The sequence below is a fragment of the Clupea harengus genome, chromosome 1 (genome assembly GCF_900700415.2).
Source record: "Clupea harengus chromosome 1, Ch_v2.0.2, whole genome shotgun sequence".
In the NCBI taxonomy this organism is placed as follows: domain Eukaryota; kingdom Metazoa; phylum Chordata; class Actinopteri; order Clupeiformes; family Clupeidae; genus Clupea; species Clupea harengus.
Window position 1 is genome coordinate 22,983,683 of NC_045152.1, and position 26,952 is coordinate 23,010,634.

The 26,952-nt window shown below is 44.1% G+C and overlaps 2 protein-coding genes across 3 annotated transcripts; one reads left to right on the plus strand and one right to left on the minus strand.

Annotated features, from left to right (window-relative positions):
• The first annotated feature begins 1,090 nt into the window (after positions 1-1,090).
• Positions 1,091-13,722, plus strand: mmd (monocyte to macrophage differentiation-associated). 2 transcript variants are annotated; one of them, XM_031571776.2, is made up of 7 exons: positions 1,091-1,334; positions 7,729-7,810; positions 8,551-8,711; positions 9,161-9,235; positions 9,363-9,464; positions 9,578-9,647; positions 11,463-13,722. In XM_031571776.2, the coding sequence occupies exons 1-7, from the start codon at positions 1,297-1,299 to the stop codon at positions 11,664-11,666; spliced, it is 732 nt and encodes a 243-aa protein (XP_031427636.1). In that variant the 5' UTR covers positions 1,091-1,296; the 3' UTR covers positions 11,667-13,722. The 2 variants fall into 2 exon arrangements, with proteins under 2 accessions (XP_031427636.1, XP_012681402.1); XM_012825948.3 differs by lacking the exon at positions 1,091-1,334 and adding an exon at positions 6,304-6,798.
• Positions 13,723-14,591: 869 nt separating this feature from the next.
• On the minus strand, positions 14,592-26,236 carry hlfa (HLF transcription factor, PAR bZIP family member a). The gene is made up of 4 exons (XM_031571768.2): positions 25,877-26,236; positions 24,651-25,010; positions 18,394-18,608; positions 14,592-17,611 (listed from the first exon to the last, which is right to left on the minus strand). Exons 1-4 carry the CDS (start codon positions 25,989-25,991, stop codon positions 17,396-17,398), a joined length of 906 nt encoding a protein of 301 aa, XP_031427628.1. The 5' UTR covers positions 25,992-26,236; the 3' UTR covers positions 14,592-17,395.
• Between the last annotated feature and the right edge of the window lie 716 nt (positions 26,237-26,952).

Sequence of the window (26,952 nt, forward strand, 5' to 3'; positions counted from 1 at the left end):
GAGTCAAGCAAATTAAAATAGAAAGTTCAAGCAAATTAAAATAGAAAAACCAAGGATAACATTATAGATTAAAGTTTACATAATAGAAGTTTTTTTGCATTGGCAGTCAAAAGCTACGTCTCTTGCAGGAGTAGTTTCTGCCATTGAGGCTCTCAGAGAGGAGTACTGCTAATTGGATGATTTCAGTGGGGCAGCCTTGACAAAGGAGCTTATGGGATACATGTCATGGTCTTTCCCCCTGACGTTCGACGTCCCTCCACTTTGACTCCACTGCCGAGAGTCAGGTATCCATTTTATTCATAAACGAGGGGACCAAATTAAAATGGTGGCTTAAGTTATTAAAGGTATCTGCTTTAATCATTGGCTAGAGAAATTCAAGGCTGGAGGAGAGGTGGGGATTAAAGTATTTTTACCGCAAAGCCACATATCCACTCTGATCTGCGCGAGGGAGAATGGGGGAGGGGGGGGGGATTGAGAGAGAGGGAGGAGAGAGCGAGATTTAGATGCAGACAGAGAGCGCAGATGGAGTAACGTGAAGAGATGGAAAGGAAGACTGAATTTTAAGAAGGACTGTTTATAACTGTAGAATAGAAAGAGGGAGTGACAGAGTGAGAGAGAGAGGGACATTGCAGATCAATTCATCAACAAAAAGAAGTAAATCGAGGGAGAGTGACTGAAGGGATACCGACAGAGGGCTCTGCGGGGACCCTCCAGCACACCTTTCCACCCTCGGAGGCAGACAACCGCCATCCCTAACTCAGCGCTTGCACCAGAGGCCCTCAGGGGCCTCCCACTATGAGGTTGCAACCATGATGGGCTTTACGGTAGAGTATGTGGAAATCGACCCAGTCACTTTGAACCTCTGCATCCTGATCGTCAGCTATGTTGTCTTGCTGCTGATCTTCCTGATATCGTGTATACTCTATGACTGCCAGGGCAAAGATCCCACGAAGGAGTACGCCCCAGAGCCCGTGGCCCCGCACAGCACGACGCCGGTCAGGCTGGTCGTCATGCAGAGCTCGCCGGCCGCCACGCACTGGGAGCAGACTAAAATGGTCACATCCTATGAGACGGCCTGTTCCGACCGACGGGACAAGAAAAGTACTTTGGTCTGAGGAGGGACAGGAACAGGCAGAGTCATACCTGTTTGTTTTTTTACTCCATAACCTGCCTGTCACAGTTGGATAAACGTCTGTACTTTTTTTTTAAGAAAAAGGGAATAAAGGGAAAAAAACATATATTCTGTTTATTTTTTTATACTCAACAACAACAAGGATTTTTTTTTTTTAATATAAAATGTTTGGAATTGACTTGCGGCGGACGAGATGGAAACGGTAAGAGAAGGAGCATGGGAGAGAATCGCTGGTGTGATTGTGAGTGCACGTGAAATCCCGCTTTACCAAATCTCAGGTAGAATCCCCGAGTGGTCCTTCTGCTCTCAGGAACAAATGTCACATCGGATAAACTTGATATAAGGAGCTCTGTCTCAGAGCTGTTGCTTCCTCCAAAGCAGTCTAGCAGGCAGAGTCTGAGGGTTTCAATAGAAATCCCAACTGCTAAACTGCTATACGCATATACTTTGGATAGTAGGATGATTCGGGGTTGCTATTCATTCTCTGTCCAGTTGTGAAGTTACATGTGGTGTGGTAAAATGTCCTAGATGTTTAGATTTAACACTGACAGATGTAAGCATTTCATGAAGCCAAATGTTTGGATTGTGACCCCTGACGACCTATTTCATTTTAAAGAGCCTTCTGTCTAATCAGCCCTGGTGTTTGTGAGGCTACTTATGATGTCTCATTAGGCTCAATGTAAAACCTGCTTACTGTGCCTGGGTCCCTCTGCTAGAGGGTTATGTGGGCCTACAGGGCCCTGGTATGGTCTGTCAGTAATGCATTAACGCAAAGGAAATACACACAGTATAACACATGAAGAAAGTATTGAATTATCACTGCTTTTTTGTGTGTGTTATCAGACCTTGCCGTTATCGAGAGAGGCTAACAAGATAAACACAAACTGTATACACTGTTTCTGGGGCCCTGTGCACACAGCGTTGGCAACCACACCGGTTTGGGATAAAGGTTGATTGACACTGAGACTGGTGTCAATATTTAACCATGAGGAAGATAAGTGTGCCTCCATAAACAGAGAGGGCAACTGGAGCACTTGTGCACACAGCTCAGTGGGCAGCCATGATGGATTTATACGTGGGTAAAACTGAAGCTGTGTAAGATACAGTTGATATCAGATATGGATGGTTTAACAGTAAATGAAAACCAGTTTGCTATATGCATCAACTGCATATTTAGAATATCAAGGAGCACCATGAATCAAACCATTCTGATCAAGTAACAACTGAAATGGGCTTTATACTAAGTAAATATATATATATAGTGAAATGGTGTGATGGTTGTAATATTGCCATCATTCTTATAACAAAAAAACAGAAATACCTTATGTTTTCCAGCCCTAGGCCTCATTCCCTGAATGATAAATGATTACATCAATGAGTCGGCCTGAGCTTTGCTATGCTAGCCTGCTAAGTGGTCTGAGCTGTTCCTGACCTGGCTTTATTGTTTATGTTTCTTCTATAGTGTCCCTGTTACAATACTCCAGAGCTCTGGGGATCCGATGTCTTTTACTAGTGGTATAAGGGGAGCCCCGTACCATACGGGGGAGGAGAGTCTCGGCAGGCCACCAGGGTTCCCCCTGCCATCTTACCATTTCACCCGTGTGAAGGAAGCTATATGTAGGTTAAAGTGTATAAGAACCAGTCCCTGATGATGAAATATAAGGAGGTGTCCTTGTTCTAAAAGTAGGTCTTCCCTGAAAAGTTGGTCTAGAAAACTGATTACGTTTTGCAATCTTTGGGCTGTTGTAGCTGCCAAGCTCTGCTCAGTTGCTGAAGTCTGTTTGGAATTGGTTGCGCCAAAGCCACGAGGAGCGCCCGCCATGAACTCACACATCATTACACTTGATTACGACGTTATAAATAAACAGCTAAAGCACCTGTAAGAAGCGTCTCTCAAGTGACACGGAATTGCACACCACTGTCAAAAGTTGACGGAAATAGCTTTGTAATCATGGCTTTCTTACTAGGAGGGATGATTGGAGTCTGAGTTTACACCAATCTAATCCCACTGCTGAGAAGTGCCCCATTGGTGCCCAGCGCCTCCTTTTAAACCTGAATCAAGTGACTGGGCCTGCGATGCCTTGCTCAGATAAGAGATCACAATAAGTAAATGATCAACATCCCCAGTTTTATAACCTTGTTACACAATTTTCCTGGAGCACAGAGCACAATTTTGAAAAAGGCATTGTTGACACGCAAGCTTTCACCTCCTATGAACCTCTCTCTCCATTAAGTCTCTCTGAGCTGATGGACAAATTCACTATTGCTTAGATTTCTATAGATTTAAAATAAACAAAACAACAAAGTTTAAGAAAAGAAAACTTTAGAACAGAAAGTTAAACAGAAGATGACAAAGATTAGAGGAAAGGGAAGGGGGTGGGCTGAGGGACACCCCAGAAATGCAGCAATTTATCATCTGCAGTACACTGCAGTGCTCTGCAGTGCAAACACTAGCAATGCTGACAGGAGTTGCTGCATAAACCTGCAGTACAGGGCTGCCATGCAAGGCAGTGGAAACTGTAAGTAATCCCGCAGCTTAAGAACAGCCATGCTTTTTTCAGGTATCTCCAAACACACGCAAAACTCAGCTCGTTAGTGGCCCCTGTGCACCTGCCTCCAAGTCTCTTAATACAGCCAAGTATGCTGCAAGAACGCCATTAGCCATTAGGCAACTCTTATAGCAAGACCAAGCCCTGTGGCTACTAACCACAGCAACAATAGAATCATCAGTTATTTGGATCAAACATTTGTGCATTCAAAACATCGGTTTTATTGTACATTTCTTCATCCCCTTCATGATGTGTGTGTGTGTGTGTTTTTGTCAGATGCATATTATATAGAACGCAGATATTGACATTTAATTCTTGTCAGCTCTGGTTCTTTGCACAGGGCACGAATAAAGAAGGCAGCAGCAAAGAGAACAAACATGTAGATCTGAGAGTTGCGTGTGCAAACACCACTTGTATGTCATGTGAATGTCCTTAGTCTGTCTGCTTTTTTTGGACGGTCAGTGCAAGAAAACCCCCATTGGATGATGGGGAGCAAACCTTTGGCCCTGAATAGTAACCAGGCTGGCAGACTGTTATCATGCTCTTGTCTCCCATGTCTTTCACTCTGAAGCCACTGTGCAGTAGAAAAACTAAACCTATTAGCGAGCTGTTGAACCCTCCATGACGTGTCTGTACAAACCTTTTCTTTACCATGCAAACAGGCTTGTAACTGTCTCCTGTGCAAAGTGCAGAGAAAAGAGAGAGAGACCGAATAAATGTCTGCTGTTCTCTTGCTCTTCATTCAAGTGTAACACATTCTCAGTCATAACACATTGTCAGATTTTGGCTATACTTGTTCTCTGGGACCAGTAAATCTCAAGAGAACATTGCAGAAATAGGTCGTTCTGCTATCAAATGAGTACTATATTATGGAGGCCAGTAGAAGATGGCGTGGGTATGGGAGCGTTATTTGAAACTTGTCAGATGCTTAGTACCTGGGTAATACCTACATGACCTTTGACCTAAACCTCACCTGTAGTGTTGTCCCTGTCCAATCGACCTCCAGAAGACCTCCGGACTGTTCCTCCCTCTCTAGTTGTGAGCACACTGGCCTTCCACGACATGCTGCAGTCTCTTGAGTGGCAGGTCTATTTCCAGACACAGTTCCTCCTCCTGCATACGTACATTACAGATAAAGCTTGTGTATGTTAAACAAGGGCTGTGGGATTTGCTTGCCCACGTTTAACTCCAGTTGGGCTTAGCAGTAGATGAAAGGTTTTGAGAGTATAACTTTGTAACACAAGAGCATATCAAACCTCTCTGATGATTCCATTAAGATCTCTGTAGGAAGTAGTTCTATCCTCTAATCTGCCCAGTGCTGAAACACAGGTACCAGCTGCTCTGTGTGGCCAGAGCACCCTCACAGCCAAAGGCCATGCTCAAATACAGCAGATGGTCCCTGCCATCCCCTCATTGCCTGTGTGAATGACATATTTAAGCCCATGCCAAGCACCATAGCTCAGTCACACCTTCACTGCTGATCAGCAAGCACGTCCTCTCTCTCTCTCTCTCTCTCTCTCTCTCTCTCTGTTTCACTCTGCCTTTCTCTCTCTCTCTCTCTCTCTCTCTCTCTCTCTCTCTCTCGCATACAAACTCACTGCTGCGGAGCCTCACTGCAGCAGAGTTGATTCCTATGGGAGCTAGCCTTTCAGTTTTGTCCTGATGTAGTGATCCACCTGATGGGCTACGGTGCACTGCACCACTCCTACAGCGCCGTGTTTCCCTTACAAAGTAAAAAAGCCAGCCTTGTGGTCTGGCGAGATAGGCTTGAATTGCAAGAGTAGTGCTGAATTGCAGGATGTGTCACAGGTTTCTGCAAAGGAATGACAGCACACCATCACAACAGATTGGCATATGGGCTAGGGAGCCTATGTAGGCCCTCACAAGTTAACTGTGAAATATGGAGGGACTGACCTTCAGTTTCAAGGACTTGTAAACTTGTAGATATAGGATTGTAATGTTTTGCAAAAAGGGAGAACAGACTATATGAGGGGAGAAAAAACGGAGAAGAGACTAAACCTTTAACGTTTTCAGAGCCATTACATGGCCAATGTATCAAGTCATCTTTGTGTTACCTAATGCGTGTGACAGTGTTACGTAAGATGGTGGTCCTTGCTGAGGTAGGCGACAACTCTGATGTACAGAGGTGGTGTCATAAGGGTTGCACATATACATCTGTGAATTAATCACAGGAGTTTAGACATCCGACATCCGTATCTCACAAATCATGAGTAAACATTAGCATTGAATTATTATGGCATCATTCATGACGAATTTATGTTTTTTCTTTCACAACGACATATTCTGTTTCAAGGAAAAGTAATCTATCAAATAATGAAAAACTGTAGGCCTGTTCTTGTAACACCTGATTCCAACAAATGGAGAAGGTATGAATAGGGGACATACAAAAAATCTGTTATAGGGAATGTATTATCGTAGAAAGATCAAAACTAGTTTTACTATAACAAAAATAGCTATCATTCTTAGCGCACTCGTCTAACACACAAGTAAATTATGCTGTCTCGCTTCAATATTATGTGTAGCATCAGGTTGAATTTTGCATCCCATTACGTCCCGCCCCCATTGTTACCGTCACAAAAAGACAGCAGAAAAACAATGACTGTAGAACAACGCGGATTGGTCGTGAATGCTGATGCTTCTGTCGTCAAACTCTGCTATTGGACAAATAACTGTCGTTCAACAAACCATTTTGGCATAAAAATTACAACTTTAGGGTGCCGTTTGGAGGACATCAAGAACATGAAGTATAGCGACATGGTGTGGGTGGCTGCCAACGCGGTGGCGGTTTTAAGTCGAACCTACCAGGACTCGATTGAAGCATAGCCAGCTTTAATAGCAGGAATGCTTTTGAGGAAACGATTGAAATAGTGCCTTACCGATTCTCCTGTACGAGAATACTTTCAAAGAAAGAATGACTGAGTTGATGTAGCTGGTTAACGTCAAAGCTCGCATAGCTTGCTAGCTAACCAATTTGCCTTCGGTATTCTCCTCGTTCGATCAGTTTCGCTCCTAAACCTCGTAGACATTTTATCTAACGTTAGGTTGAACCTAGCAAAAATAAAACATTGCCATGAAGAGGGCGAATAGCTTTCAGAGGTAAGTCTCTCAAACTCTTAACCCAAATCGAAGACGGTTAAGTTTGTTTAATACCAAAGCAAAGACGATGGAGGATGTGTGCTAAATATGTAGCATACCAAAGTTAAAAAGCTTGACGCATATTTATGTTAGCATTATTGTTTAACAGGTGAATATTGTATAATGCGCAACTCATTGCCATAGGCTTACGTAAAATATTTTTTTTTTGGTAAATGTAGTTGTAACAATGATTGATGTACAACCTTACAGCTGTGTGAATGTGGTTAGCTGTAACCCATGCATCGCCGTCGCCATGTTTGTCTTGACGTGCACGGGCCATGGGTCGGTTATGACTCACAGCCCATGTCAGCCACCACTGACAGATGCATTTACCAAACGAACAAATGTTGTCCTCCTGTATCAATGCTGAAATTGCAGTGTGTTTTGAAAGCTGTCATTAAAACATCTGGATCTATTGGCACATCTGGCATAAGAATGAGGATGCACAGGGCGGCTCCCCCAGACCCCCGTTTAGATGATCTAAGCCTGTAACTTAATGGCACAGTCAACACGCGTCTTACTGTCTTACATTGACTAGCTTTGTTGGCAACTGGAATAACGAGTCGGGTTGCTGTAGAAATTAGACAATCATCTTGCATAACGTGCGTGATTTAATTGGATGGTTTTTAAAGCCTCCACTCAAAAGCTTCCCCCTCTTCATCCTGTGATGGCTCGAAACACGATAGGAACCTGTTATGCAGCGTATGTTCAAACGTCGTGGTCATTTGACATGAAGCTGCTGTTGTATATTTATGGGAAGTGTGGGCTCTTCGTCATATATGAAAATTGACTCTTTACATTCTATAATACGCTGCATCAAAATGTCCATGGCTGTTTACTTGCGTGCTTATTCTGCAATATGCTAACCTGGATTTCTCCTTTTGTGTTCAGGTTCATGAACAGTCGAGCCGCAGCCAACTGCCGATATCAGCCCACCTGCTATGAGCATGCTGCTAACTGCTACACACACGCGGTAGGGGACTAGGATTCATAATATATGATAATGAGCGCATGTTACCAGGCCTGATCTGGGGGTTAATTGTGCATGTTACCAGTGTGAACTGTATAGCAGAAAAAACGATTGTTTGAAAGGTTCATCTTTCACTACCAGAATGAACCCCTGAGACTGTCACTTTACAGTTATTAATGGAAAATACGGAAGAACAGTGCCGCTAACACGAATACATCTTTTGTTATGTTATTTAGGAGAATGTGTGTCAGGTGTAGCCTATTCGTCTCTTTGTAACCAAGCAGAGCAATGCAGCTGGACCGTGTGAACCTGAGCGGGGGGCCTGTTTTAGTCGCACGTCAGCACTTGAACAATACATTTTTTGTTCAGCATTACCTCTTAGTTATTCATGGTGACGCAACTAACAAAGTGGCGGAAACTCATTTCCAAATGAATAATGACTTGGAGTGTGACCTTGTTCATTTCGGCTGCTTTCCAAAAGCCTGAAGACATTTTGCAGCTGGATGATGGCCAGTTGTAATACCTCCTATCCAGAGCAGATCCTACTAATTCTACATTTTGACAGGGTGTCACCCTGAACCAGATTTCTGTAATACTAATATCCTAGTACAATCAGGAATGCCTCTTGAGAGCTCTTTCTTGAACAGTAGACAGTCATGCTTTTTTAAAAAACTGTTTTTGAAGCACAGAATGTCACGGAAGCCTTAGTCTCAGGTCTGACCCAGGTGTGTGTCTGTGTGTAGTTCCTCGTTGTCCCAGCCTTTGTGGGCATGGCCTTGCTGCACCGTCTATCGGACAACCGCTGGGAGAAGATCACGGCCTGGGTGTACGGCATGGGCCTGTCTGCGCTCTTCTTGGTCTCCACCGTCTTTCACATCATCTCATGGAAGAAGAGCCACATGAGGTTAGTGCTTGCAGCCTTCCTCTTCCTCCTCCTCCTTCTTCCTCCTTCTTCTCCTCTCTCTGTGACCCTCTCCTTACCCTTCATTACCTTCTCCTTTCAGTTATTCTGGTATGTTTGGAGCTGAGAAACTCAAGTTCTGCATAGTTGTTCCAAGTCTTACACAAGCGTTGTGCAAATTTACTGTCTTTACCAACAGACACAAAGCCAGATCTGTTCAGGGACAAGCCCAGGAGTCAGTAGTCTTCAGCACTTAAAAGCACCATTTCATATTAGGAATTTCAGTTGTAACTTTGTATATCGTCTTTCTCCACCATTGTGGGGGATGACTTCTGGTGCTGGAAACCGCACTCGCAATCTGTCGTGTAGAAACCCCCCCCCCCCCCAAAAAAAAAAAAAACGTTTCTAAAAGGAGGGAGGCGTTGTTAATGGTGGGAATCTCTCCACAACAGGTCTATGGAGCACTGTTTCCACATGTGTGACCGTGTAGTCATCTACTTCTTCATCGCTGCCTCCTACACACCCTGGTGAGTGGGCTGCGAGGCTCCAACGTGCTGTTACAAACCTAAACCAAGCCCTCGAGCTGAAATGGCTACAACTTATTTACACACCATTTTCTGTCTGTAACTATGTTTCTGTTTGGACTTCTCTTAGGCTGAATTTGCGCGAGCTGGGCCCTCTGGCTAGTCATATGAGGTGGTTTGTGTGGTTAATGGCTGCCGCAGGAACTATTTATGTGTTCAACTATCATGAGAAGTGAGTTGTTCAGCATACTGAGCTGATGTATTTGGCAAAATTTTGTATCGACTTTTCTTTTTTCTGTGGTGCAACCTATAAACATGAACCTTACAACTGCCTTCCATTTATAGGTATAAACTGGTTGAACTGGCCTTTTACCTGACAATGGGATTTTTCCCTGCTTTGGTTGTGACCTCAATGGTAAAGTATCTTGAGATATTTTCCCACACACCCTTCCGCACTGACAAAAAAACATCTTGAGTTATTCAAGCATATGGCAGGGTTCCCACAGTACCTGGAAACCATGGAAAACATGGAATTTATTTTTTCATTTTCCAGGTTTGGAAAAGTCATGGAAACTGAGCAAAAGTGAACACGTACATGGAAATTGAAACCGTTGTCCTGGAAAATGTTATTGGATGATGTGTAAAATAGTAATAAAATGAAACTATTGAGCACAGAATTAAGATGAGTTTATAAAAACCCTTTACATGTGAACAGCTTTTACTGTAGATAGAAATGGATGATCCCATGTTGTTGACATGACCAGTCTAGTCTTGATCAATTGTGTAACATTATCTACTTTTAGCTATTTTGTGATTTTTCGTTTTCTTTCTTTAAAAAAATTATACTACTAAATAGGAACATTTGGGGTGAGACATTTTTGAAAAATCTTTGATCATGACCAGACTGATTCTATACATCTATACTGTTAAGCTAAGCTTACTAGTGGGGTTGCTGTACTGAGGAACCACAGGGGAACCAGCCTTATGTTTTCCCTTTTAGGTTCATTAGTTTGATTTACAAAAGCTTTTACAGAGTAAGAGTAGGCATACTACCCCTTCTACGTAAGACTCATAATCTCAAATGTGTGATTCATTACAGGAGTAAGTGACAATGACACGCTGCAGATTCAAGTCCTATTGGAAAGATGACTCCCAATACAAGGACTGGATTGCCAGTAGGGAACAGAAGGAAAGAGGGAGGAGGAAGAGAAGAGGGGAGAATATGAAAGAGGAGGAGAAGAAGAGAGGAGGAGAAGAGAGTAGAGGATAACAGAGGAAAAGGGAGAAGAGTGGAGGAGTTGAGAAGAGTAGGAAGAGAAGACAGGAGCGTGAGGGGAGGGGGGCGTGGATGGGGGCAGAAAGCTTCAGGGGCCTATAGATCATCACTTAATATGGTACCTGGAAAATCAGGAGGTAGCATGGAATTTTTTTCAAGGCAAGCGTGGGAACCCTGATATGGCTGTAATAGTCCCTCAGTGTAAATCACATTTAAGAGAAGCTAAAGCTTGAGGCCCTGGCATATAAATCAGGTTATGGCTATCCATCGTACCCATCAGTCTTTGTACATAGAGTAAGACATCCTTACAAGTGACAAACCATTAATTGTTTTATTTTTTTCACTGACATGGCTTACCAAACGAATACCCAATGAGATATTGCTGACATCAAGTAGTTTGTGTAGTGTTTGAAAAAACAAGTTGTTACACATTAAGGTTTATGTCTCCCCTGGTGGTAAAGTGTTGAAAGTGAACATCTGAAATTGAAACACCTGTTGTCTGCACTGGGGTTTAATCAGACAAATCCCATTACAACTTGGCAGAATGTTTGGCAGCATAACTAGTTAATTATAGCCTGGCTGAATTGCCCAAAGCACAGCTTTGAACGGAGGAGCCGTATGGCGTTTTCTACTGTTAGATTAGGTTAATCCAGTTTGGAAGCTCAGTTCTCTGTTGCAATCACATTTACTGAAACAATGTATGGGCACACTATTCTTACGTCATGCAGGTTATTGATATCTTCAGAACATGAATGCTTTGCCACTAGATGTGTATTAGAAGAATATAGCCTATTGTACATGCAGGGGGGTTCCTCTACTTCCTAGAAACCCCTCTAGTTAGTGGTAGTGTGTGCTTGATCTAATGCGGTAAGGAACATGTGATTCTCGGGCAGCAGTGCTGTAAGTTCCAGTGATTTTAAAGTTCTGTCTCCCAATCTCCTCCTCTTTTGGCAGAGCAACACGGAGGGCCTGCATGAGCTGGCGTGCGGCGGCCTGATCTACTGCCTGGGGGTGTTCTTCTTCAAGTCGGACGGGGTGATACCGTTCGCCCACGCCATCTGGCACGTGTTTGTGGCGCTGGCTGCGGCCGTGCACTACTACGCCATCTGGAAATACCTCTACCGGACCCCCGGGCCTGAGGAGATCAGGGATGCCTAACGGCCCATCACTCTGCCTCTATCTCTTCCCTCCCCTCCTTCTCTTCCTTCTCTTTCTCTTCCTGCCTACTTTTCTTTCTTTCCTACTCTCCAATCTCTGCTCTCCCCAGGAGGCAAGGTGTCCTTTTTAATCCTCCTCTCCCTGATCCACTTCTGCTCACCTCTCCTCCTCGGTCTGCTCTTTTCTTCCGTGCCTATCCTTTCCTCCTTGTTTCTCCCTCTCTTACCTCCTCCACCTCCTCCTCCTCCTCCCTCCTCCTCCTCCTCTTCACTGACTAGCAGTCAGGCCATTACCACACACACAGGACTCCTCTGCCCCTAATTACTAAGCCAGACTCTGCAGAGGTATAACAAAATGGATTTAAAAAAAACAACAACAAAAAAAAGTTTACGACTACATCCGTGTATTGTTTACCATTTTTGAAGCAGCTGGGTAACAGCGCTCACACATGCTCAGCCACTGAGAGGATCACAGTTCTCTTCACCGTTTCTTTTCTGTCTCTGTAAAGCTCATGTCTGTCTCCGTATGAGAAGGGGAGGAAACTGCATTTTCTGCTTGCAAAAGACTTCTGTGCTCAAACCTCCTTGGACTACGGCTCTAGGTGGTGGTATAGTCTTCTTTTTTTTTTTTTAAAGCTCTTTGATATCGCACATTCTTTTATTGCTAAACATTCCACAACAAACGTCACGCACAGGGATTTTTATCAGACATTTTCTAGCCCTCACTCAAGACCAACACTGGAGGTTTGGTCAAGAGCTCTTCATTCTAGCGGTCACACTTCTATCCACACTTGACATATCCACTGAGGATCATTCACCCTGACATTTTGGCTCTTTGGTGCAGTTTTTGTACGGTGGTGTTGTCTGTACGCTCTGTCTCTCTCGAGCAGTATATGAAAGTGCTGACTTTCATATTTTTTTTCCAAGGCGCTTTTGTAACCCGAAGAACCACTTATATTTGATATCTTTGACTCTTATTGAGTAACTTTTGCCGTTGAGCAGCTTGTATTGTTTCAAAGGCCCCAGAGTAATCATGTTGAATGTGAATTTTATTTTATTTTCTAACCGATATCGGAATGAAATCATGCAGTGACTGGCTGTGCCCTGTGACGCTTTTTTGTGGAGTGCAAAAAAAAAAAAAAAAAAAAGCGCAAATCAAAGGTGTACATTTTCTATTGTTAGCGTTTTAAAATTAACACTAATCAGTGATCCAACATTGTTGCCACTCCTACTTCATTCATGCTTTTTGTCGGTGCATACTCGCATCTCAGCGGGAAAATGTATGCTCAGAATCTCAGCAACACGGAGCTCAGTGCTTTTGAAATCAGTTCTCATCCAAGAGCGGACTTGCTTGACTTATGTGTATGAATCATGACCAACCTTCATGTGGAGGCAGCATAGAACTGAGAAGAGAGGAGTTGGAATGAGAGAAACATTCTCAGCACTGACATTTCGTTTCTTCAGTTGAGTAGAAAAGAAGCGTACGCCTATGCGGTCACGCTGGGCCGTGAACTCTTATGGACTCCCAGCTACAGGAATTGATTCATCAGCCATGCTATTAGGGGGGACTGAATCACCTGACGTGGCCAGTGTTATCAAATATCACATGTTTAACTTGCCCCTTAAAATCTAAAGGTATGCATCCAGAATCTGGTATTTCTGACAGGGCCTTCATACGTTCACATGTGGCCAGTGTGATTAATACTCCGTGTTGAAACTGCATGGTGGTTGGTAAATGTGTGCTTTTATCTGGTTTCAATCTCCTCTTTTTCTTCGGTGGACCTGTGACAACCGCAGGGGTTGATGATGCTAATTTTGATAAATGTGAGTGAGTAAAGCACCCGATTCCAAGTTTTGTAATATTTGTACATTCTGTTTTGGCACATAATTCTGTACTGGCCTTTTGAAAAACAAAACTTAAAAAAAAAAAAAATTCTTCTAATGCTACTATATTTTAAGTAACCTTTTGGTGTTTTGGTGCTGTACATAAACATTTGTTTCTGATTGTCAGAAGATTTCTTATGTGTTAATAAAACAAATAAAGCCTTGTTTGTCGACCAAGTCCTTCACATATATTCTTTGTGCGTGATCACACCAGCCGGAGTCACCTGTCCTTGTGCTAGTTCTGTATTAATGTTGGGTAGGCCGACAGAAGGCCTTGCTGCATTCCATTGCTCGTCTGTCTCTAACCAGCCGTTACTATTAAAGGTCGCCTGAGGCTAATTATGGCAGAGCCTTAAAGCACATATTCAGTCTAAGGATGAACCTGGGCCTGCCCCTGATGCGTCACATGCAAAGAGCCCAATCTTCCCTAATGGAGGCCCCATAAATACCCTGCACTGTGGCCCACGGGAGATTAGCTTAACTAGACCAGTGAGTGTAGGGCTACCACTTTATTTAATATCAAATTGGACAAGTAGTAGTAAACAGCTGAGCACTAAATATTTATATTACTTTGCTTATAACCTTAAGCTAGCATCTCATAAAGATATATATATATTGGGCTGTTTTACAGTTGTTTTTGATCGCCCCTGAAAACTCATTATTACTCATTATTGACGGCCATTGCTACTGCTAAAGATCCATCCTGCTACTCGCCCCTACAGTTGTGTCGTATAGGAGGCCTGGAATACTTGGTGTGGGGAGAGAGACAGCGGTGCTCATGCAGGGGTACTCCTGTGCACTGGGTTCTGTCACGCAGACCCTCCTCAGCGCTTCAGGCTTCATGTGAAGGAGCAGATATGTGGTGCAAACCTAAATAATTCAGATGGGATGTTCATGCCAAGGCAGTAGAAACCAGCTGCCAACTAAGGGCAGCAATATGAGGCCCTCAGACATGGCGGCTTGAGCACCAATCCCTTTAAATACCTCTGCTGTGTATACGAGTCAAGTGCCAAAAGTCAGAAGAGAAAGAAAACACCCCAAGTGAAGAAACTGGAAATAGTTTATTCAACACTATATATTACAGAGAGAGTGGGAGAGGCTGAGGGCTGAAACTGCATACATATGCTTATGCCTCCTTTCCATGTCACCAAAAAGATAGAATACACCTCTAGTTCATATTTGACCCTCTGTATAAACAGTCTTGGTGTTGCCATTAATACAATGGTCATCTACCCATGCCTGTGTGTTTAATTGTTAAAAAATTGATGTATGGGAGCCCTTGTTCTGAATCTATCCTGGTGGTGGTAGGTTGGATCTGAACAATGCAGACTGACTGAGGAACGGCTTGAGTTCAAGGCACTGGAATAGATTTAGATTCGCAATGTTTCATTTGATCTCTTTATTAAGGGTGAGGTAGTGGACTTAATCCATAAGGAGGTCAAGGGGGGGGGGGGGGGGCAGTGAGAAATCATATTGGCTTCATCCTCTCCACATAGCCTAGAGTGTGCATATGGGATACCACCCAATGACTTGCGTTTGTGGCAAAGGAGCAAAACCTTTTTTTGCATTACCGTGACTTCTGGCCAGCACACAGAACTAAAGCTATACTAACCCATTTCATTCACAGATAGCAGCCACACACGTCACTGATCATTTCACTGTATACAACTGCTGAACATTCTTTTTTTTCTTTTTTTCCAATGAGGAAATATACAAAGATGTTAAACATGTTTCCTTTCTAGCATTCCAACCCTTCACCTTTGGGGAATCTATACATAAAGCTAAATATATCCTTAACATACCTGTGCGAAAGACCTATCTCATTCTCAAGAGTGAGGACAATAGGAATATGAAGCTCGAATATGGTATATGAGTGACATCTGGTGGCAGTGTTGTACCTGACTCGTGGAAACATGCTTCACTTTTTGACAGGTGGATTTCTGGGAGAGGATGCAAAGAATGATCATCCTTGTGGCTTTATACACGTTTTTTATTCCGTGCCAGTGGCGAAACTTGAGCTCTATGGATTACAGTTCCAGAGACTGCAGGAGGAGCTAAAGGCTACATCCATACAACCAAGGGTACAGGAGTGTCAACAATAATGCCCATATGAATAGGTGCTGGAGTGCCTTGATCCTCCTTGATCTACCATGGCAAAATATAATATATCAAAACACTGAATCACATCATTTGAATTATATATATATATATATATAGGTCATTTATATATATATATATATATATTTATATATACTTTTTATTTTTTCATAATATTCTGGATTTGTTGTGACTTTCAAATATGTAGCCAGTATTGTATAGGAAAAATACTGTACAAAAAGAACAACTTATAGAATAGTTTTATATAAACATTAAATCTCTGATAACCAATATACTTTTATCTGTGCTGTACGTTTTGGTCTGTAGTAAACAAATTAATTGGGTTAACCACAGTATTAGACAACACCATCCAACTAACTCTTTTAAAAACATCTTTTACATTTTACATTCAATACATTCATACAGCCATCTTCAAAGAAGGCAAACATATAGCTACACAAAATAAAGAAAAAAAATAAAGAGGACTATGTTTATCTGTGTACTGATTGACAGAACAGCTCTCCTTATCATGCTCTGAGAAAGAAAAAAAAGAACAAAACAAAACGTAACAGTCAAAAAAAAAAGGGGGACAGAAACTGATTTCACAATTTGCTTCCGGTAGGAGCTCTGAAAAATCATGCAGAGTTATTCATTAAACCAATAATGATAATAGTAATAATAATCATAATTACAATAATAACAACAACAATAGTAATGAATATTAATTAACAGTTACATTTTTTTTCTCAAAAGTTCGTCTGTAGGGTAGAGATAAGGGGAAAGCAGATCCAGAAGAAATACCAGGCAGAGGACAAGACTAAGGGAGTATAAAGGTGGCACCAGATCAGATTGTGAGACACGCATCAGTGCACAGGTGAGCTGGAGAGGTGGGGGGACAAGGCTGTAGGGGGGGCGGGGTGTGGGACTGAGGGGCTATGGGGCTATGGGTCTCCTACCAAAGTTCTCAGCATTATGGAGAGACGGCTGAGAGGCTCTGGAGAAACCGCAATACAACATTCATCTCTAAAACAAGGTACAACACATAAACCTTGCTCAGCTGCAGCAGGCATGGCTGAAACTCTGCACATCTCCTTACAGGAACAAATCCTCAGGACAATGAACGAAAAGACAAGACCTGAGTGGAAGGACGAAGAGAGTTGACAGGAGGAGAAGAAGGAGGAGGAGGAGGAGGAGGAGGAGGAGAGAATAAATCACTCCAGAAGCTGCTCTTGTAGACTGTGGAAATAAAAAGAATGAGACTGAAGGGAACGACAGCGTTCAGTCCTGAACATCCGTGAGACAAGATTCAAGGGGACGACAGCAAAAACCCACACAGAGGTTCAGATCAACAACCAACAGGTCGCTACAGAAAAGGACTAACAACAAAAAAAAAACGAAAGAAAAAAAAAAGAAAACAATACATCCTCTTTGCAAGTAATATATCTATGTACATGTGTAGGGAGAGATAAAGAGGGAATCTGGGAAGGGCAGTGACTGAGGAGGAGGAGAAAAAAACAAAAGAAAATAATCTTTAAAACATAAAGAGTACATCATCTTCTAATGAAGCATCCATTGGACTGAGGGTAGGGTCTACACATGAGTGGGCGCCCCTCTCCCCTTCTCCACATAGGGCAGGCGTAGTCCAGGCAGGCGTGGTGGAGGGCGTGGTGGAGGGCCAGGCGGGCAGAGGGTGGCGGCGGGCGGCGGGCGGGCGGGCGGGCGATAGAGAGGGTGGGGTGGGAGACGTGCTCACAGGGGGCCGTGGCGGGTCTCGTATTTGGCCAGACAGTTCTTGCAGCGGCCCAGCTCTTTCCGCAGGTCGGCCACCTCCACGCGCAGCGCGTTGTTCTCTTTCTCCAGGAAGCCCGCCCGGATGGCGATCTGGTTCTCCTTCAGCCGCCGGGCATCACGGGAGCGCTTTGCCGCCACGTTGTTCTTCCTGCGCCGCGCCCAGTACCTGTCATCCTGTTTGCAGGTGCAGAGAGACAGAAAGAGATGTTTTTTTTTACAACAACAGAAGAGAACACAGGCTGAGAGTTTACCCATGCATGCCAGCCCAGTGCTTTCAATGCTGTTTTGAAACACAAACAAACACCCAAACTATTGCTTTGCTCTGGGGATGTACAGTAAAATGGCTTTATCTGGCTTCACTGGTCCGGTCTTATTTCTCTATGCTCACCCATCTACTCTGGGGTAAGAGACTGGCTAATAACTTAAGTGGCTAGGCTAATGTCACCTGGTCATTGGAGTTAACCCTGACCTAACAAATGGAGTCACATGGCTCTGACAGTCTTCTAAAATGGCATCTGCCCAAACCACATTCAAGAGCAGAGAGTTTCAGATGTGCTCAACAACAGTACCCAATTTAGCCTCTCTGTGTGGTAAACACGTCCGATTTGTCGCTGTTAGAGGTCTGAGCCTATGAAGTAGATTTGTTGGGGAAAATAAAACAATATGCGATGGGTTCTAAAAATGTAACTCGCTTACTTAAAAGTGCACACTCTGAAAATGTTCTAGCTTCTGCCCTCACCGCCTACGCGGCCCATTCTCTCTTCGTGTTGAGCCTTTGCCAGTGAGCCAATTCCACTTCTGCCTCTCAAAAGTCTTTATTCCCTGGCTTCCCTCAACCCTTCCTGCTGAGTTGCATAACAGTTGGGAGCACTGAACTGAAACCTAGGGCCCAGGAATGCACAAAAAAAATGGCTGAACTAAAAGGGGAAAGAGCTGCAACTGTTGAGGCCTCTCACCTTCATGCCGTCGGGAATGAAGACCTTTCGCGCCTTCTTGATCATGGGCTGGGGTTTGAGCTCCTCGGCGGAGAACTTGCGCTTGCGTGGGTCAAACATCTCCTGGCCCGGTACGCTGGACAGAGCCAAGTCTGCCGGGTCGGGCTCGTAGCCCACAGCAACCTGGATGGACTCTGGGTCAATTGGACTTGGTGTGTTGCGGGCCGATGGCAGAGCTAATGGAGAAAAGGGAAAGTAAAAAGGTTTTAAGCATAAGAACAAAACATTTTAGAATCTTGATTCCAACTCTGCTTATGGTTGTTGACTACAAATCATTAGCACACTCAGTGGAGGATCAATGGAAGATAAGAATGACAATAGTCTTACTGAGAATTGGCAGTAAGCTGATGGCATTAGTATACAATATGTTATGTTCATCCAGAATAGTAACCAGTCTATCCACTATTGTGAACATAACGCAGTTATCCAATTACACCACCAGGGGGAGAACAAGAGCAGTGAATAAGTCAAGGCACAAACACCAGCCTCTGCCTGAGGGTGTCATGAACTCAGTGAACTCTCCACACGAGCTATGCTATGTGATTATCATCGGAGTCTATGCTTGAATCAGCTGAGAGGATGAAATGTCTGAAAACGTCTCTCCCTCCCATCCATCTCTGTCCTGTAGACTGTTACGTTTATTGTTTCAGCGTAGGATTAAGGCAAATTAAAGAGCTTAACGAGGAAAGGCATTTAATTTGGCAGCTGAGAGAGGAGAGGGGAGGTGGTGGATAAACTCAACCTAAATTGTGCCCATTACTGCGAGAGGTCAAAGCCCATTTCCGCTGAGAAATCTCACCCTCAAGCCGAGCAGATCTACTCTATCTGCCGGAGTGTGTCCATATGCACATTTCAGATGGTAATCACGCAGCGTATGGGTTGGGATAGAGAAATGTTGGCTAAAGTCTGTGAAGTTGGAAATACAAAAACAAAAACTACAAACAGATTTAGGTTTAGGTATAAACATTTCTGGTCATTTCTGTTTCTACAAGTTCGTTTAGAAGTTTGTTGTTATCATGTTGGGTGTTCCAGTTGTCCTGATTGAAGTAAAAACAAAGGCATGGTGTGAATGTAGGGGCTCACGTCCAGCATCATGGCGTGAATGTAGGGGCTCACGTCCAGCATCATGGCCCTGTTCTGCTGGTTCAGGCTCATTACTTGTGGTTGCAGATTAGTTGTGAGCACCCTCCCTCATTAGCACAGACAACCATCTCAGTCAACAACACCTCAAACACCAACCGGTATTTCAAACACTCTGTCAACTGACTCTTACCTCAGGGCAGAAGCCGTCACCCTGGGCAGATAATCAATCGAGCTTGGCTCCCTAAACTTTCCACGCTGGGGGTGGTGACCCACCACCACGCAAACAAGAGGAGCATGAAGTCCTCTGGAGTTGTCCAGTCCCATGTGATGTCAGGTCAGATCACGTACAGTGGGATGGCTCATCTACATGGGCAGATGAGAGAGTGCTAGACCTGATCTGAGTGGTTCCGTGCCAAACAGTGCCAAAAAACTAATTTTCTGTTGCTTTCAAACTCCCCAACTCCTTAGGGGGGGGAAAAAAGTGACTCGTGATTCCACCTTGTCTCTGGAGGGCTGACAAACATCTCTGAAAACTAGCTAGATGAGATGCCCGTAGAGGCCCATCCGATTTACACAGACCACTCTGACTCTGTCCACCAGCCGTCCGTCCTCTGACCTGAGCTACGCTCTTTTGTTTTCCTACCAGCATGCCAAGACGTTCATCTGGATGGCAATCAGGCGAAAATCATCCCAAAAAAGGCTGCCTACCTCCCACTTCCTCTCTGCTCATGCATCCGTTTCTCCCCTTGCACTAGTTGTGAGCTTGGGTCAGAGAATAACAGATGGGAAGCATATTAATCCTCCACGAGGTGGGCCTGGCGTGGGCTTGTGGCTATTCTGTTGGTCTGGGAAGGATGCCCTGGGAAGCTGGGGGAGCTCTGACCTAAGCCTGACTCTAGACCCCCTTCCCCCCTCCCTCCTTCCCTCCCTCTCTCCCTGCTCGGCTCAACTCTCCCGGATGCCAGTGTTTCCTCCTCCATCTCCCACAGCCCCCTGACAGCTGGGGGCCCCCCGCAGCCCCCAATTCTCCTTCACTGGGAGACAGGGGCACAAAATGGAGAACGTGGGTCTGTTGGGGCTGGTGACGAAGACAGGAGCCTCCGCCTATACTGCTCATCATTTGCCTAATCTGGGCATCTCCTCCACCTCCTCCTCCTCCACCACCTCCTCCTCCTCCTCCTCCTCCACCACCTCCTCCTTCACCTCCTCCTCCTGACTCCTCCTCCACCTCCACCTCCACCTCCTCCTCCTCCTAACTCCTCTGAGTCCTTTCTGTTCACTTTCGAGGGAGTTTCGTAGCTTGTTAAATCGACCAGCTATATGTGGTACTTTTCAAGAAGCAGAATCCTTCTTGGAACATTTTGAAGCATTTATTTGATTTGATTTTAAGCAAGTACTTCACACCACTGGCTTTGTTGCCAATGGTGCAGCATAAAACCGCCTCACTGATCCAGAGTCTGAAAACAGAGTAATAGGATTCGAAGCAAACAGGGAAGGCTTCCCATACCCAGTGCACTGATATCAGCGACCTCTCTGTGGCACGCAAGGGTCTGCTTCCTCATTCCCCTCCACTTATCCAAGCAGAGCAGCCTGATCCTTCCCCCCCCTCCGAACAGAAAAAGTCATTCAAATACATAAAAACCCTCCATCACAATCGGAGACGTCCAGGCGCACACACAACCCCCTCTGCTCTGTCAACTCTGCGTATTGTCTCTCAGCTAAGGACTGACGACAGCCCAAAGCAGAACTGTCTCTCTCTCTCTCTCTCTCATCCAGTTATTGAGTGCAAAAACTGATGAATGTTCTTACTTTGCAGGCAGAGTGCACTTTTCCTGGGATAGTGTATGACTGCACTGCTCCCCAGTAGCATACTAAGATGAAGAACTTCACCTGCCTGTTGACAAACTAATAATGTCTAACTGATGATAACGAAGGCAATCAGATGCTGTTGTTGGAATTCTGTTGCTTTCGGGTTGAGTAATCCACCTCGGCCCTTGTGGCCTCTAAGCAGCCTTGCACTTAGGAGGCGATATTTGTTGACCCATCAGCATGGAGACCAAAGTCCACACGGGGCCCAAGCATGGTGGTTGTACACAAAGTGATAAAAAGTTTATCTGGATCTCAGAGTGTGTTTACACTCCAACCAGGACACCAGCTCCATTGACTGACAGTACAACAACTGCACAAGATGGTGGCTGGAGGTGCCAGAGGGATGTGTGTGTGTGTGTGTGTGGGAGACGGAGTGTGTCAGGGTGTGAGATACATAAAAACATTTCCACCCGCACGTGACGGTATCATGGATCAGGCAATGTGATATCCGGAGGGTACAGCATGTGCTCAGGCTAACAGAGTCTGGCAGTAAAGACTGAACAAGGAGAGCCAGAGAGGGAAGGAGCGGCAGCAGTATGTGACTGCGAGGGAGAGCAACAGCAAGAGGCAGGGAGGGGCAGCTGGAGGGAGAGAAAGAGTCCAAAACCAAGGAGGGAGGGGGAGCGAGAGAGGTAACATTACAGGAGAGAGAGTGAGAGCCAGAAGGGAGGGGGGGACAAGAGAGGCACAGAGAGAGAGAGAGAGAGAGAAAGAGGGAGGGCGGGGGGAGGTTGGCTCATGCCGTGACTAGCGCTGTTCTGGAGTAAAGCCCTGCGCCGCACGGGGGTTGTGCTGTTCCGTTCCGCACATCACACGGCGCCCGCATGTGTCCGCATGTGTCCGTCACATGGCTGAGCATGCTGTAGGAAGGCCAAGCCAGACGCACATGAGTGCTAATGTGCACAGAGAGAGAGTGAGAGAGAGAGAGACGGTGCGAAAGGGTCTAGACCAAACACAAACACAACACACTCACATCAGCGTGGGTAACGCCCACTTACTCACACACACACACACACACACACACACACACACACACACTTGGACGAGTGAGGAACAGAAGTACTGCACCGCTGCAGAAAGTACATTCTGCACATAGAGCCATCCCTCCAAACAGCGTTCTAACCATGACACCACTACACATGGCAGTGTAAACAAATGTGACCCTATATGACATCCCACTATGTAATGTAATATAATATAATATAATAAAATAAAATGTAATATGATATAATATAACTGGCTTACATACCTTAACAGTACTTTACTTGTGTTTTAAGTATATTCTAGCAAATTATACAAATTATAGTGAAAAAACTAATTTCTCTAACCAGTCTATTTTAACACGTAATCTGATCACCGCACTTGGTTTCAACACAAAGCCGAAACCAACCCAGTAACACCAGTCAGCTATTTCCCAGCTTTCCCCATCATCTCCTCAGAGCCACTACAGGGACACTTCATCATAAATGTCACTCTCAATAGCCTCCAAAAACATTTCCACGGCAACCAGCAAGCTCTGCTGCAGTCCTAAGCCATTATTCTAACGTAGTAAAAAAAAACTGATTAAAGGGAGCCATTAGCCCAGCCATGGTCTGCACAAGGATTCACAAAGGTCTATGGTGGAATAGCTCTATGTGTGGCGTGAGCAGGACTGTTTTGGATCGAGTTCATGGAGTGGAGTTTGGATCCAGTATAGAGTTCTTCCGGCACTAACATTTTGTCATTTAGCAGACTTTTATTTAGACAGAGATTTTGTCATTTAGCAGACTTTTATTTAGACAGAGATTTTGTCATTTAGCAGACTTAGTGCAATTCAAAATACTCATCAGTACTCCAAACTGGTTAAACACTGAATGTGTAAAACCTCATAGCCATGTAAGGAGAACCTCCAGTGAGGGCCAATCTCTGTCTGCAATTTCAGGTTTCTAGAAGAGTTCTCGGAACAGTTTAGAAGGACTAACATGGGCATCAGGCTCTCACTCTGAACCCCCGCTGTCCACCATAATCCTCCTAATTTTAGAGCTGATCCTGGAGCCGTCCTGAAAGTTTAGTCAACACATTTGGGGTGGGAATTGCTCTTGTACTCGCCTTGAAAGTTATGTACATACTTGTTTGATGAGCTTGAGCAGTTAGTGTCACTGGGCAAAACAATCAGAAGCCCTTTAGGACTAACAAAGGCAGAGGGATCGAAAAAACTACCTAGTAGGTGTTGGTCAAAGACTTCTTAAGGGAAGAATCGATATTTTCATGAACAATATAAGTCTGCACGCAAAGTACATGTTATAAATAATTAGGGGTGGGAATCTCTTGGCACCTCACGATTCGATTTGATTCCGATTCAGTGGTCAACGATTCGATTCTAAACCGATTATCGATTCTAAATCGATTATCGATTCAAAACCGATTATCGATTATCAATTCTAAACCGATAAAACGATTATCGATGCATGTCGATTTTTAAAACATTTGAGTTTGCTACTCAGAGTCCTAAATCACTTCCTACTTTGTGTTTGATAATTAAAGAAAATCAACAGATGAATTACATTTTTTTTATTTATTTTTTTTATTAAAAAATCGATTATGAACTTTTCTGAATCGAGACAGAATCGTCCTAGAGAGAATCGAGAGAAATCGAAAAATCAATTTTTTTCCCACCGCTATAAATAATAGTGTTACAATGTCTTTGGTCACATTTTTGATCTTCCATTCCTGTGTGTGGCATTGCAAACTAGCCGTGGCTCTGGTGATAGGGTGTTCTATGGCCCACTGTTGGCACACAGCCCAGCTCCAGAGTACATCACGTGTTGCACTTTCTCTGGACTTAGCGCTGGCCCTACGCCCCGCAGGTCCAGAGTCCAAGCCCTCAGTGCTGAGTGTTGGGAGCCGCTCGCTGTGCGGCAAGAGCTGCTTTTGATCACTGGTCTTTCATCCTGAGTATTCATCTGCAGTGTCTCAGCCAACAGTAATGTCATTAGAAAGACAATAACGGCATGAAAGGCAGACCTACTGCAGGTTAATGGTGTCACAACAAGAATGTTGTACCAGGATGGGTGTGTGTGTGTGTGTGTGTGTGTGTGTGCGCTGGGGTCTAGGCCAGGATTTGTCCAGAGGCTTTGACCATTCGGTTGACAATTAACAGCTTGTCTGATAAAGCTGTTCACCTGGAGTCCATTCTCCATGTGAACAAACATAAGTCAGTCAGCAGCATCACCTGTGCATATCTCTGTGTGTGTGTGTGTTTGTGTGTGTGGGGGGGGGGGGGTTACCTGATCTTGGCGGGCTCTGCAGGCAGTTCTGGGGCACCATGCCCGTGTGGCCTGAGGGGGCGGCCCGGTTGCTGAGATCTACCACACTGGGGCTGGAAGGGGTAGAAGGGGCTGTCTGCTGGGACAGGGTCTGCTGTTGCTGCTGCTGCTGCTGCTGGCTTTGGTCCCTCTGGGCATTGCCTGGGATGCCATTCTCTGAGAGAAACTCTTCCAGGTCCATATACTCCAGCTGGAAATTATCCCCATCGTAGGGCAGGGTCTTGTCCCACAGGGTGGGCCCCAGGAAGGCTGACTGTGGGGGATTGACCCCGCTGCTGTCCTCCTCTAGCTTCTTCTCTTTCTCTTTCTCCTTCCCAAAGCCTGTAAAAGCGCAGAAACAATTCAAAACAACATCAGTGACTAGGCAAAGAGGGCACAACAAACATCCAGGGCGAAGCATTCTTCTCTTTTTTTTTTCAACTAAAAGGAAAGAGTTTGGGCTAATGACACTACTTCTCCATTCATGTTTCAACTGTACAACAAATTGGAAAATGACCAAACACTGTAAACATATCAATTTGAACAAGATGTCAAGAGGATCATAAAATTTAAAAAAAATAAATAAAATTAAACAGGAATGCGTTCACCAATAGGCGCCCTCTATTGGCAATAACAAGTATACACCTTTAAAAATAATGGGAACTCTTGAATTAAAAATTCCAGAGAATATTCATCACAGCCAGCGATAATTTAAGATATTGTGATTCTATAGTATGTTGCAGCAGTTATTTAATGACACACATGCAGTCTGATTGTAATTTGTGGTTTCTTCCACTGTTATACTATCCCTTAACACAGGACTTTCTCTCAATCACAAAATCACCATTAACTAAACATCCGCCAACATCAACACTAGGCTAACAACTCCAATTATTGGGTAAGTAGATTGTTTACATCATTCAAACAAATAACTTGCAAGACATGCATTCAAGAGATAATTTCGCAACTCAATGAATAGCGGTAGTCAACAATATCAACAAATTAAAGCAAAATAGAGCTTTTTAGCATTCTAACACTATTGACATTTGACGTGGTTGAAGAAAGCACATATTTTGACCCCCGGAGTTATGATATGACAGTCACAACCAGAAACTATGGCTCAGTGGATAAAGTAGTAACAACAATTTTCTTTTAAGGCATGCAGTGTCAACAAAACGTGTTTAATACGCTGAAGTGTTATTGTTTACCTTCATCGTGATGGAACGGCAGTTTCAGAGGATTTTCCAACAGGGATTTCAATACACCATGGGTCGGTGGTAGGAAAGTTGAGTTTACAGAAATAGGTCTTGACATTTTTTCCATAGCCCTGGACGAAAGGAGACGAAACAATTTCTCCAAGACAGTGACAAAATAAAATATATAGGTATTTATCCGCAATCGAACAAATGCTCAACGTAGAGCGACCCGGGTGAAGCCACTGAAAGAAATATCCGTATAGAAAACCAAACCGGCACAGTCCTCGCAGACCGTGACTTGGAGCTGTGACTAGAAAAGCTGTCTCTTGCTCTCAGCCAAAATGGTTCGCCTTTCCATGTGCGGACACTGTCGTCCTTGACGTCAATAAACTAGCAATGCTAATGAACACTCCTGTGCGAATGAGATTGGAGGAGGGAGGGACCGTGTAGGCTATAGTTAATGAGCTTTGAAAAATATTTTGTTTCACGTAAAATCTTTCTGTTATTGTTTTCACCGCAGGATAAGCAAATGGTTTAAGTTATTTGTTTTAAAAAATATAACAAAGACGGAATTTCTGAACATTTCTTAATGTGGAATTAGGACATTCCTGTTGTATTAGTGCATATTAATAATGCATGTATTAATGCGTGAACAGGTCTTCTCCCTTACTAAAAATATCTTCGTCATAATCTGAGTTTGGTTGGCCTGTTTTTTTAAATGTTTTTATGTTTCAGTTATAAGCTTAAGGGATAAAGTGCTGTCTAAAACTGAAAATATTCTTAAAAGTAGCTATGTTTTCTTTGCCCTCCCGATTGCTATGGTTATGGACCGGAAACGTCAAACAAACCCCTCTTCTCCCTGTCAACAAGAGAGCGTTGCAGGATGGCCTCTTAAATCATCGACGATTCAGCGCTTTAAAATTCCATTCGCTTTTGCGAGTCAGGAAACATTGCTTCCAATCAGATTGGAATACGTTAAGTTATTGTTGAGTACAGCAACTGCCTAGGCTAATACAATAAAATGGTCACATGAACGCAGTTGACCTGACCTACTTTCAACCAATAGCAGCAGCCAAGCAGTAATTCCA

Coding starts and splice junctions, on each gene's coding strand:
- hlfa (XM_031571768.2), bottom strand. CDS start 25,991: ATGGAAAAAATGTCAAGACCTATTTCTGTAAACTCAACTTTCCTACCA. Junction 25,011..25,876: donor GCCGTTCCATCACGATGAAG/GTAAACAATAAC, acceptor GCGCTTTTACAG/GCTTTGGGAAGGAGAAAGAG. Junction 18,609..24,650: donor GCAGAGCCCGCCAAGATCAG/GTAACCCCCCCC, acceptor TTTCTCCATTAG/CTCTGCCATCGGCCCGCAAC.
- mmd (XM_031571776.2), top strand. CDS start 1,297: ATGTTTGGAATTGACTTGCGGCGGACGAGATGGAAACG. Junction 1,335..7,728: donor CGGCGGACGAGATGGAAACG/GTAAGAGAAGGA, acceptor TTTTGTGTTCAG/GTTCATGAACAGTCGAGCCG. Junction 8,712..9,160: donor TGGAAGAAGAGCCACATGAG/GTTAGTGCTTGC, acceptor TCTCCACAACAG/GTCTATGGAGCACTGTTTCC.